Raw genomic sequence first — 13,612 nt, 5'->3', positions numbered from 1 at the left:
TTGCCTCTGCTTCAGGCCTTAGAAGGGTATCTGTGGGCCACAGTCAGAAACAAGATACAGGGTTTGGAATGCCAGGGCAGTGTCTGGCACCTAATGGATGATGCATGAGGTGGACTTGATGTCTTGTTTGGCTGACAACCTGGATGTAGACACTCTGGAAACTCATCAGTATTACCCTAGATTTTCCAGCGCATCGACTGATGTGTTAATATCACATCTGGGTTTTGACTGGATGTAACAGCAACCTGTTTTGTGACAGTATCACCTGCCCCCTCTTGTTCTCCTGCCAGTCTAAATGCAAGGGCATGTGGAAGGGCCCAGCTGGGGGGAGAACAGATGCCTGTGCCTGAACTAAGGGGCTCTTGAGTCTTATCCAGCAGTCACCTTTTTGAGGTCCAGAGTTAAGAGGGCATTAATCACCTTCACAGAAGTCTGAAAGGAAGGAGTCTGGTGCTTCCATCCTGCATCTCTCTTCTAAAAATGATCACAAGTTCTGTTGAGTGCGCACAGAGTATGGTTTCACTGCCCTGGGAATGAAGGTGTGTGAAGCAGGAGCCAAACAAGCAAACAAAATTAGAAGTCTAGTCTAACACTTAAGAGGGGAGCTGACAATGTTCATGGACTATAGGGCTTTCAAAATGGATTCTAGTCATGATGCCTACTTATTCTTGCCAGTATCAAAGGAACATGCCTAATAAATTAGGTACTGTGGAATACAGGCAGAATAAATCTGCTGTGGTTGTCTTGCGTGTGACTTCTTAGAGGCACCTGGTTGGCCACTGTGTAAACAGACTGCTGGACTTGATGGCCCTTGGTCTGATCCAGCTTGACTTTTCTTATGTCCTTCTAATTTTCTCTCCCTTGCAGGAAGTGGGGAGATGCTATCAAACCGAAGATTTGGCAGAGATGTGGAAACAGCTGCTGTGCCTCCAGTTCAGGTAGTGGGAGATGCGGTGCGGGGGGACAGCTTGGGTCCCCTCTGCTTTCTCAGGGGGGCTTTTGCTCCTTCTGTCCAAGTGACAGAAGCTCTGAATGCCCCTCTCTTTCCCTATGCCAGCTTCTACATCCTGTACCCTCTTGGATTGTCCCCTTTCAGAATACAGTCTCTGCCAGGCATGATCTCTGAGGAGAGATCATGAGAATCTGAGAATCTGCTTCTCTGAGGAGAGATCATGAGAATCTGAGAATCTGCTTCTTCTTTCAGACTCCATTTTCCTTTGAGGAGGTGGCTGTGTATTTCACCCAGGCAGAGTGGGCATTGTTGGATCCCAGCCAAAGAGCTCTTCATTGGGAAGTCATGGTAGAGAACTATGGAAGTGTGTCCTCTCTGGGTAAGGATCTTTCACAGGTGCCAAAGGTTCAAATTACTGCCATTGGGATAATGTATGAAACAAACCTTGACCAGCAATAGATTGTTTTGAGGCCTGCCCGTCTTGTTGCACCTCGTTGATGGAGGCCTTGAACTAGCAAGGTGGCAGCAAAAGCAGTGCTCAGCTTGGCTGGGTAGAGCAACCCAAACCACCTGGCTGGTCCAGGGCCATTTGTGGCCATCACCCAAGCCAGAGAGGCTGTCCAGGCCTGAGGCCAGAAAGACTCTGGAAGGGGCCATGGCCTAACTTCTTAGTTGCCAACCTTTACAACACACTCTTATGCCTGAATGGGATTATGGTCATCTGCTCTGTCATGTGGAATGGATCCATCTCATTTATATTGGTTGGGATTGTGTGCCTTGATCTTGACCATGATTCCACCCTTTATGAAGAATTTTTCTTCCTTCTTGGATTTCTTTCCTCCTTGATACAAGAATCATCACTTTTTCTCTTTCTGCCAAACAAGCCAGGAATATAGGAGAGACTTTAAGTCAGACAGACAAAAACCTCATGTTTCTCAACAGATTGCAAGGACTTCTGAACCCCGGCAGAGGGAGGTGGAGCCGGAAAGGTGGTGTTAGGGGTTCAATGTGCCAGCTTACCTGTGTCTATGTGACCACCAAATAGGTTTTGGTTCTAGAGCTGTTCATCTTGCAATGAATGCTAAGTGGAAGGGCTCAGCCACAGAGTTTGTGGACTTTGCTTTCCCGGGTGGGTTTTCTGTCAAGTGCTGACCCTGTTGTGGACACTGCTTGGCCTGTGCTCTTTCCATCATGTTGAGTCACCATGGCAGGATTCTGTCAGGTAGAATCCCATACCATGCCTCCTGTCTTGTGGAGTTTGCTGGGTTCTGGCTTGAGTTTCTGAATTGCCCAAAGTCCTACCATTGGACCCTGTGTATCAGCCTTGGACAGCACCAGGAAGATTGCCACTGTCCAGGGAGCTGGTCAACATCCTGACCAGTTTGCCATCTTGGGGGTAAGGCAATCCCTATGGTGGTGGTGGTGGTGGTGGTGGGGTGATTGGTAAGTGCTTATTGTGGAGCCAAAGTCCTACACCATGGTTTTTAGCAGCCATAACTTTGCACCAGCCAACTAACTCTTTGGTGTCAGCAGAGGCCACTTCACCATGGCTGCACTGGCACCCCTCCATCGCACTCCTGCACAACTCTCCAGATCTGGCATAAGTGCCCCAGAGTAAATCTCCCTTATGCTGATGAAAGTGGATTTGGAGCCTACACCAGGGTTGCACAACTTCCATAGCACTTTCAAACCCCACCCCACCTCACCCCCACTTGTACACTGCAGTGTGGGTTTGGTAGAATTATGGGAAGGGAGGTTTTCTGGGCCTGAAATCTGGGAAGCTCGGAAGGTACCTGAAAAGCTTAAATACCAGATATTCCAGGGAAAGGAGCTGTTAACTTGAGAACACTCCCTGCTGACTGAAGACAAAGCTCCATCTCCTATTCCCTAGTCTACTCAACAACATCAGCAGTCCTCAAAGTGGTGCCTGTTGACACCATGGCCCCACCAACACCTTTTCTAGAGTTTGCCAAGTGTTTTTTAGGAAGTGGGTTAACCTGGTAGGGCTTTTGATTGACTACAGGAGATTTGATTGGCTAGGATGATTTTTTTTTAAATGTTCTTTTGGCAGCAGCTTCCAACAAAGCACAAGGATCTTCACTGTGTTACTGAAGTTAAGCTGTGGCAATCATTTTGTGGATGGCTCCACCTCCTGCAGCAGCCATTTTGTTGCTCTGCCCACCATGCCATGTCATAATTTCAGGGGAAGGTAGTGGGAGGTTATTTAAGATCAGTGCAGCTGAAAAAGGCTGAAGATCCATCAACCCTTCCCTACAGAGCTCACAAAGCTGCCTTCAAGCCTTGCCTGCCCCACTAGCAACTGGAGTTTCTTCCTAACATGATGGGAAGGCTCCTTGGAAATCTGGGATCACTGGGTGAGGTGCTTCCCATCCCCCAGAAAACATATTTTGTGAAGCGAAAACTAGCTCCTCATGGCTCTGATCATACCAGCATGGACACTCTCTGTAGAATCACAGGCCTACTTATCATGATAACTTCTTGTATTTAATCAAAAGACCTGCATAGCAAGTCAAATGTGAAGGAAGGGGAAGGATTCTCTGTCACTTTTTTCTTTAAGGTACATTCAGGCAGTTTTGGGGAGAGATGAGATAGTCAGAACATATAAACAGCACTATTGGAGAGCCTGGCCAGATAAAAGATGTAACCATCTGCTCAAGTTGAGTACAGCAGGGAGAGAAGCTCAGAACGTGGAAAAAATATGCATGTCCATTGATCAAGGGTGCCCAATTTGTGAGTTGTTGCATGAGTTCTGATAATCTCTCTCTCTTTATTCCAGCCGATGATGTTGAGGAGACAGTTGGGGAATTGGAAAGTGACAAGGAAGAAGAATTTCAATATAACTTCAGGGATCAAAAGGGATCAGAAAGGATGGAGGGAAAGCATGAAGAGAAGATGAACAAAAATCCCATTCCTCACCAACAAGAGGATTTCCATGGTGCAATTCACATGGCAGGGGAAACATACAAAAGCTTGGATTGGAGATTGAATTTATCAGATCAAACTCAATATGATATCAGTTTGGAAAAGCACCTTGGAAAGAAGGTGCATAATTGCTTCCAGTATGGAAAGAGCTTCCTTTGTGGAGCAGAGTTCATTAGACACCAAAGATTCCATCTTCAAAAGGATTTAAGAATCCACACAGTGGAAAAACCTTTTGAGTGCTCAGAATGTGGAAAGAGATTCAGTCACAGTAGCGTTCTTCAACTGCATCAAAGAACTCACACAGGAGAGAAACCATTTGAGTGCCCTGAGTGTGCCAAGAGGTTCAGTCGGAGAAGCCATCTTCAACTGCATCAAACAACCCACACAGGGGAGAAACCTTTTGAGTGCCCTGACTGTGCCAAGAGGTTCAGTAGGAGTAGCCATCTTCAACTGCATCAAAGAACCCATACAGGTGAGAAACCTTTTGAGTGCTCAGAGTGTGGAAAGAGGTTCAGCAGAAGTGGAGATCTTCAAAAGCATTTAAAAACTCACACTGGAAAGAAACCTTTTGAGTGCTCAGAGTGCAGAAAGAAATTTAGTCGGAGTGACTACCTTCAGAAGCATTTAAGAACACACACAGGGGAGAAACCTTTTGAGTGCTCAGAGTGTGGAAAGAGATTTTTTCGGAGTGGCAGTCTTCAAGTGCATCAGAGAACCCACACTGGAGAGAAACCTTTTGAGTGTGCAGAATGTGGAAAGAGATTCAATCAGAGTCATAATCTTCGGCTGCATCAAACAATCCACACTGGAGAGAAACCTTTTAAGTGTTCAGAGTGTGGAAAGAGATTTAGTCGGAGTAGCCGTCTTCACGTGCATCAAAGAACCCACACTGGGGAGAAACCTTTCGAGTGCTCAGAGTGTGGAAAGAGATTCAGTGTAAGTGCAGATCTTCACAATCATTTAAGAACCCACACCGGGGAGAAACCTTTTGAGTGCTCAAATTGTAGAAAGAGATTTAGTCGGAGTGACAGTCTTCAAGTGCATCAAAGAACCCACACTGGGGAGAAACCTTTTGAGTGCTCAGGGTGTGGAAAGAGATTTAGTCACAGTGGTAATCTTCAAAGGCATTTCAGAACCCACTCTTTGGAGAAATCTTTTCAGTGCTCAGAGTGTGGAAAAAATTTCAGTAGCAGTACAGATCTTCAAAAGCATTTAAGAACCCATTCAGGGGAGAAACCTTTTGAGTGTTCATAGTGTTGAAAGAGATTCAGTCACATCTACGAACCCACACAGAGGAGATACCTTTGAAATGCTCAGATTGTGAAAAATTTATTCAAAAACTGAAATGGGGGCAAACCATTTCACATCTTAATGACAGTTGCAGATAACACACAGGCCATTTACACAGGTGTGGTTTCTTTTGCTTTGAACATACAGTTTCTTTGGTGTTGATTCTCAGGTATGCACACATTTCTCCCCTTCAGCATTCACCCCATTCTCAGACTTCCTTTTTAATTTTCAGGACAGGAATACACAGAAGCAGAAAATCCAGTGAAATTGACAAGGCTTTTTTAGCAATTATCACTAAAGATGACCCCCCTAAAATAAGCTCAAAAATTAGCAAAGAGAAATTAATTTCTATATGATTTATGTGGTGGGCCAAAGGCTGAAAGTTTGTGTTTTTCAAAATTGTCAGTGAAGGTAAGAAATTAATTGTTCATTAATCCGGATAGATGTAATTAAGTATTTTAATTTTAATATGTCATTTCAATAAAGTACATTATTCAGAAAAAAACAATGACAGCAAAGGACATCACTAATAAACAAAACTAAAAGAAAAAAGATCGATCCTGTAGATAGTTGAGGATAAACAGTTTCAAGAACAAGTCCTAAACAGAGTGTAATATTTGATGAGCTTTCTGTCTGCTTCAGCAGGGCTCCTAAATCCCATTTCGTTGAGCACCCTAGTCCTGATCCATTGACCCAGGGAAAATCTAAGAAGAAATTAGGTCCTAATACTTCACAGGAGGCATCATTTCTATATATTCTCATGAAACGCAGCACAGACCTGGCTGCACAGATCCCTCTCCTAACTTATCTTTGAGGTCAGGATTTGCAGGCAACAAATGGCAACCCATTGTGGCCTGGAAAGTGGTTGGGAGATTCCTTCAAACAGAAAACCTTCAGGTATTCTAGTTTTCAAGAAGACAGACATTTTGCATAAACACAACTTTACAATCATGGGTCAAACTAAATCATAATGGCTGTTGTGGGGTTTCCAGGCTGTGTGGCTGTGGTCTGGTAGTTTTTGCTCCTAATATTTCATCCTCATCTGCGGCTGGCATTTTCAGAGGTGTGTCATGGTGAGATGTATTAGAGAAACATATCTAACCATGACACACCACTGAAGAGCTAGCCAGAGATGTGGGCAAAATGTTAGGAGCAAAAACTACCAGACCACAGCCATACAACACCCAGTTGATTCCAGCAATGAAAGTCTTCGACAATACATTAAATCATAAGGGCTGTGCATATAGCAATGTTTGGTGAGACAGGATCTTCACTGCCCTTCAGAAAGTGCATTCTGAACTCAGGCAAGCCCTAGCAAATGGTACTGGGTAACATCAAGACCATAGCAAGTCCAAAATGCTGACTTACAGAAGTGCAGGGCTGCTTCTTCCCCTGTGTGCTCTTCAAATGCTGCTGCTTGGGATGCTGTAATTCTCTCTCAGGTCTGCAAATAAATTAGCAATTTCCTCAGTGAAGCTCTGGGCTTTCCCCCTACTGTTGCCAGCCAGACTGACTCAGGACTGGCTTCTTGCAGTGGGTAATATGGCAGTAACTTTACTATCTGTCCATGCTGTGTGACCTTTTGCTCCCTGGGCTCCAAATCCTAAAGCGTTCACTATAAATAAAATAATAGCTTAAGAAATGAGCTGAAGAAGAGAAGCTACACTAGATATGTAGAAAGGGCCTTACTGAGAGGAAACCTTGCTGGACATCAGGAAAAGGACACCAGGGAAGAAATTTAATTTCACCCTGGACATTTTTGCCCCCCATAGATGATCTGCTGCTTTGATTGCCCTGGGTATTGATGGCTGTGAAATAAGGTGGCCAGGCCCCCTTGACCCTGGGAGGGATGGAGGGGGTAAATTGCCAGATCCCTGTGGGGACACTACTGGAGATTTGGAGTGGAGCCTGCGGCTGACAATGGATTACAATGGATTACAATGCCATAAAATCAGCTCTCCCAGGTATCCATTTTCTCCAGAGGAACTTATCTCTGTAGTCCGTAGATGGCTCTGAAATAAGCTGGCCAGGTCCCCCTGACCCCTTGTGTGTGTGTGTGGGGGGGGAACTATGGAGGCCCAGGTCATACAGACTGCTAAGGTCACCTTTTTTCATCATCTACAGGCTATGCAGTTAGCCCCCTACTTCTCCTGAGCAGACCTGGCCACAGTCATCCATGCAACCATCATCTTCAGGTTGGATTATTGTAACTTGTTCTATGCAGGCCTCCCTTTGAGACTGACCCATAAATAAAAATTGATTTAGAATGCAGCAGCAAGCCTAGAATCATAGACTTGGAAGAGACCATAAGGGCCATCAAGTCCAACCCTCTGCCATGCAGGAATACACAACCAAAGCACTCCTGACAGTTGGCCATCCAGCCTCTGTTTAAAAACCTCCAAAGAAGGAGACTCTACCACACTCCGAGGAAGTGTATTCCACTGTCAAACAGCCCTTACCATCAGGAAGTTCTTTCTAATGTTTAGGAGGAATTTCTTTTCCTGTGTTTCTAATGTTTAGGAGGAATTTCTTTTGAATGCATTACTCCTTGTCCTACTGTCTGGAGCAGCAGAAAACAAGCTTGCTCCCTCTTCAACATGACATCCCTTCAAATATTTAAACATGGCTATCACGTCACCTCTTAATTTTTTTCTCCAGACTAAACATACTCCCTAAGTCTCCTTGTAGGGCATGGATCCCAGACCTTTTACCATTTTGGTCGCCCTCTGGATCTGTTACAGCTTGTCAATATCCTTCTTGAATCACAGTGCACAGAACTGGATGCAGTATTCCAGGTGAGGTCTGACCAATGCAGAATAGAGAGGTACTATTACTTTCCTCAATTGAGACACTATACACCTATTGATGTGGTGCAAAATTGTACTGGCTTTCTGGTCTATCATATCACACTGCTGACTCCTGTGCAATTTGTGGTGTTGTGTTCGGTCAGTGAACCAATTACAAATCCATCCAATAGTAACATTGTCTGGACCACATGTTACTAATCAAGATATGCTACATCCACACCATTCCCTTTGTCCGCCAAGCTTGTCAATCAAGAAAGAGATGTGGCATGACTTGTTTTTAAGAAACCTATGTTTAAACAATCACATTATTCCTTTCTAAGTGCTTACAGACTGTCTGTTTAATGATCTGCTCTAGATTTTCCCGGGTATTGATACCGGACTGACTGGGTAGTAATTTTTTGGGTCCTCTTTTTTCCCCTTTTTGAAGATGGGGACCACATTTGCCCTCCTCCCATCTCCAGAAATCCTCAAAGATTATAGCAAGGAGTTCTGAGATTACCTCTGCCAGTTCTTTTAATACCTGGGGATGTAGTTCATCTGAGATTTATGTTCATTTAAAGTAGGCAGGTATTCCTGTGCTATCTATTTATTTATTCTGTGCTGAATTTCCCTTACTGTATCTTCTGTTCTATTTCCCCCGATTGAACACTGTTTTCCTTTTTGGAGAAGACTGAGGCAAAGGTGTTGAGTAATTCTGCCTTTTCTCCATCCCCTGTTAGCACTTTGCCATGTTCTCTGTGCAGTTACCCTATTATACCCTTTATCACCTTTTTGCTACGGACATAACCAAATAAGCCTTTAAAATTTATTTTAAGCTCTCTGGCAAGCCTGAGTTTGTTCTGCCCTTTAACTTTTCTCACTTTCTCCCTACACACCCTGGTTATTTGTTTGAATTCCACTTTGGTCATTTCCCCCCTTTTCCATTTCTTGTACATGTCCCTTTTAAATCTTAGCTCAGTTGAAAGTTCTTTAGACATCCATCCTGGTTTCCTTAAACATCTGTTTTAACCTCATCAGAACTGTTTGAAATTGTGCCTTCAAGATTTCACTTTTAAGAAACTCCCATCCATCATGCACTCCCTTCTCTTTTAGTATTCTTAACTAAAGGATCATGTCCAGTAGTTTACTGAAATCAGCTTTCTTAAAGTCTAGAATACTCCAAGAGACCATGGACACTCCCACCTAAGGATTCTATCACTTCCATCCCATTATTACATTTGGATCATGAGGCTCATCTCACCATGTTTCAGTGATGCCTATTATATATTTGCTTTGCTGTGTTAAGAGTTCAAGTTCTGTTTGTGGTTAAGATCCGTTTTTAACATTATAACTTTGTATAAAGTTTATTGTTCTTTAAAGGTTTTTGTGTTCACTGTCTCGTCTCCCAAGGTGGGACATTGGGGATGGGGTACAGTGGGGGTGGTACAGCCATTTGCAATACAGAAATCATTAAAAATCCATCCAGATTTGGCTCTGGAGCCTGAGAGTGGGTAGACATTGTTGGGGGTCAGGGGATGGTTGGCTATTGCAAATCCAAGGGATTTTTTATGTGGGGAGCGGGGGCTGAATGGGCAATGGGGCGATAACAGGGACAAATTGGTATCCCCATGCTGGAGCTGCCTGTCCTGTCCTGTCCTGCCAGGCTCAAAGAGAGTCAGGTTCCAGCTGATAGCAGGCACAGATGCAAGAGTGGGAGAGAGCAGTCTTACTCTGAGTCCAGAGAAACAGAGTCCAAGCAAGTCTGGAAAGAGGCTGCCAAGGGTCCAGGAGAGGCCAGGCGATCCAGTCTCAGTCAGAGTTCCAAGGAATCAGTCTGCAAGCAGATGTGGCACAAAGTTGGTCCTGCAACTTCCACATCCTAAAGCAGTCTCTTATATGCCAGTGCTGTGGCTCAGTCTTGATCCTAAGCCAACTTGCAGCATTCTCTGCAACGCCATAGGGCTTCCAAACGTGCACTGCACCTTTTAGAGAGCAGTTCCTGCTGGGTGTAAATCCTCAGCTGCCTTGCAGACTCAGGTGAGCAGGGTGGACTAGTAGGTTGGCCCTCAGTGGCTGGAGTTGCTTCTGTACACACTCTGGCTTCCAATTCTTGACTTGGGCCAGATCGGTCTGCATCCTGTGAGGCTTCTGGCTGTGCTTGAGGCCCAGTTGACTGGAGCTCCAGCACAGTGGGGTGATCCTGCCAGTGTTCCTCATCAGAGGACTCCAGGCTGGCTGACTCTGAGCCCATGCCAACGCCAGAGTGGGCAACATCAGGAGATCCTGTGCTCTGATTACACTGGGAGGATTGGTCAGTGGAATCCCAGAGGTGTTTGGAATAGGGAGTAGGCTGCTCTGGACTTCCTGTCCCATGGCTGCCAACTCCAGGGTGGGGTATTCCTGGAGAACTGGGCCCCCTGATTGCCCTGGGTACATCAGTTGAAGGACTCCTGGTGGTGGTGGTGGTGGTGTGTGGAGGTGGGTGGGTGTGGTGGGAAAGGTCAGGGAACTGATAACAGGGCTGCACTGGTGTCCCTGTGCTGAGGTTGCCAGCTTCAGGGTGGGGTATTCCTAGAGAATCAGGGAGCCTGATTGCTTTGGGTGCATTAGCTGAAATAATCTCAGGGGACTTCATGGGTGGGGGGATGGCCAGGGGGCTGAGAACAGGACCACAGTGGTGTCCCTGTGCTGGGGCTGCCCACTCCAGGGCCAGATATTCCTGCAGAGCTGAGGACCCTGATTGCCCTTCGGAATCTCCCACAGGTCTGTGTTTGGGGTGGGGTTGTGGTGTGTGTCATTAAATGCAATAAGCAACAACCACTACACAGAAGACAAACAGGTTGTCTGCGCAACTGGGCAGGAGTATTTTATTTTTAATTGGCTAATTACTGAAATTGCCCAGCAGAACTCCCGCACTCCCCACCCCCACCCCCAGGCATTCATTTCTTGACATTGCAAACATGCATATGGGACTGAAGGGGGTCTTCTGGCAGGCAGGGGAGGGTGCCCTCCTAATGCAGGCCATTTGGGACCATAATTATGCCTGCCTGTTAATAGATGGTACCCATCTGCCCAACAGGGGGTGCGTATGGGGTCATCTCCAAGATTCTCTGGGGGAATGGCTTCATGTATGCACCTGCCCAATGCAGGACCAAATGGAAGGCCCTTAAGAAGGGCTTCTACGACACCATCGAGGCTTGTGGGGTATCCTAAGCAAGTCATACACCCCTTGCAGTATGGGAGTTGAGAACTGCAAGAGAGCGGAGCTGGATGGATAGATGGCCTGAAGGTAAATCTCTCTCCTAATTTTATCTCAGTGTTTGTCCATGTTCCCTGCAGCACACTGGTTGTTAAAGGGGCTAGGAGTTGATTGGCTGCTTTAGGGGAGGGGGGAATGATGCATGGATATGTGCCTGTTAGGAAGCTTTGCCTGTCAGAAGAACTGGAAGCCCCCCCCCCCCCCGCGGTTAAGCTGCTTTCGGAGAAGGGAGTCCTGGCCAATGTTACAAAACATCACAGTTGAGTAATGAGGCACCAAGAGAGAATGCTGTTGGGAGGGAAAGTGTTTGCTGGAATGGGAGATATGGCATCCAAAGTTTCAATGACATGGGTAAAATGTACAAGTCCAACCACATGCCCCTTTTAGAGATGGACAGAAAGGTCAAGAGCATCCTTCCTGACTAATGTGTATTATACTTGCGTGCACACGCACTCATCCCCCCTTAAACCCAGATGTCAGGTTGTACAACCTTTGGGAAACTGAGCCTTTTAATTAGACAAAACACTTCAAAATTGTATGCATTGTGATGATCCCACTTTCTTTTGCTCCCCAGCTGTGACAAGAAGCTGTGATTGCTCCTGAATGTGGAGGTCCTTTATTCACCATAGCTAGTAGCCATGGATAGACCTTTCCACCCTGTCATCTGTTGTACTCAAAAAAGACATGGCCAGTCAATTATTGCCTCTGTGAAGTATGTAAGTTCAAAATGGGGCCTGTATTTTTAAAACTTCTTATATTTGCAGGGGAGCTGTCAGGTTTAGGTTCACAGGTTTTCACCTCAATGCTATAGTTTGTAGTAGGAATACAGGGATATAATGTAGATACATTACCCCCACCACACCTGCAGCTGAGGAATCTGAGCAATCTTTCAAGGCTGATAAGATGTTCTGACAAGTACCAGAGGCGGAAAATACCAGGGGCTAAGAGTTCAAGGCTGATACAGGATGGGAGTTCTGGGGCAGGTAGAATTATTTCCAGCAGATTTTTGAGGTGTGGGGAAGGTTGTGACCAGAGATAGCAGTAATTCAATTGGCAAAGCCTCTCATTACCAAAAATCATACTGAGGGCACATTGCTGCTCCAGATCAAATGAACGATTGACGGCCATTCTTTCCAGCAACTAGAATGCTGGGTATCCAGGCCAGATTGTCTGATATACAAGGTAATTAACTGTTTCTTTCATAGACCTGCCTGACCAAGAAAGAACTTCCAATGCTTCAGCAGCTAGTCCAGTACACTACTCTTCAGGATGCTACCTCTTCCCATCATCGCTGACCAGTTAACTGATAAGGAAAACCACATAGAGGATCAAAATTATCAGAGAAGGTTGGGGGGATCATGGGGAAGAGAGGCCTAAGATGATAACTGTTGCTGCCTCAACCACATGCCTGGTAGAACAGCTCTGTCGCCCTGTGAAACTGCAAGAGATCCCACAGGGCCCTGGACTCACTAGACAGAGAATTTCATCAGGTTGGGGCCAGGACTGAAAAGGTCCAGGACCTGGTGGAGGACAGTTGGACTTCCCTTGGGCCAGGGGCCACAAGTAAATTCTTGCTAAATTAATGAAGCATCCTAGAGATAGTCTAGAGTCTAGAGATAACCTTTACATGGATAACTGTGGCTAATTTGGTGCCCAAGCAGCACACTTGGTCTGGGACAGAAAGGGTGTCAGTTGTTCCAGCTGGTGAAGGTGGTAAAATGTCACGAGTGGCGTAATCCACCTGAGCCTCCATAGACAAGGAGGCATCAAGGAAAGTACCCAAACTCTTAAAGGTTGGCACAACAACTAGCTGCCAAGAGTCGGCAAGTGATAGTCATCTACCTGCCTCTTTTGGCTCAACCGCAAGACTTCTGTCTTAGCTGGATTTAACTTCATTCATCCATTCCATTGCAGCTCCATCACGGCTGGGGCGGCATCCATAATCAGATACAATTGGGTGTTATCTGTATATTGATGACAGCCCAGTCCAAACCTCCAGATCAACCCAACAAGGAGGTGCATATAGATGGTAGACAATAACAGCAGCAAGAATAACCTTTGCAAAGCTCTGGAAGATTAAAGAAACTCCTACTAAAGAAATGTGGTTAGACAAAGCATTCAAATTAACAAATATGGTTAAATTAACAGGACTTCTGAAAAATGACGACATTGATGAATCTGACAACTGCAGACTTTGCACTTGAGTATTTACAAGAAGAGTGAAGTTATAGAATCATATGCAAATCTGGGAAAAGGTGGGTTTATATATTTAGTTCTGGTTAAGATGATTAATACAGATTAAAGAATTGATCATTAGAAATTGTAGTTAAGCAATTTAGTAATCTTTTATTATACATATGTATAACAAGCTGGGTGTCTCCA

At 45.3% G+C, this 13,612-nt stretch overlaps 2 protein-coding genes across 2 annotated transcripts in view; one reads left to right on the top strand and one right to left on the bottom strand.

The window, feature by feature from the left end:
• Nucleotides 1-13,612, top strand: part of LOC125428577 (zinc finger protein 665-like) — a 44,970-nt gene that overhangs the window by 3,770 nt on the left and 27,588 nt on the right. Inside the window, exons 4-6 of the mRNA XM_048488930.1 lie at nt 868-938; nt 1,205-1,331; nt 3,750-5,141. Coding sequence (XP_048344887.1) covers nt 868-938; nt 1,205-1,331; nt 3,750-5,141 — 1,590 coding nt within the window. The remainder of the gene's footprint in view (nt 1-867; nt 939-1,204; nt 1,332-3,749; nt 5,142-13,612) is intronic.
• Nucleotides 1-13,612, bottom strand: part of LOC125428900 (zinc finger protein 665-like) — a 41,372-nt gene that overhangs the window by 15,373 nt on the left and 12,387 nt on the right. The window lies entirely within an intron of this gene.

Source organism: Sphaerodactylus townsendi, linkage group LG03 (assembly GCF_021028975.2).
Source record: "Sphaerodactylus townsendi isolate TG3544 linkage group LG03, MPM_Stown_v2.3, whole genome shotgun sequence".
Taxonomy (NCBI): domain Eukaryota; kingdom Metazoa; phylum Chordata; class Lepidosauria; order Squamata; family Sphaerodactylidae; genus Sphaerodactylus; species Sphaerodactylus townsendi.
Note: the sequence above shows the minus strand (reverse complement) of the source record. Positions and strands in the feature narration are given on the sequence as shown.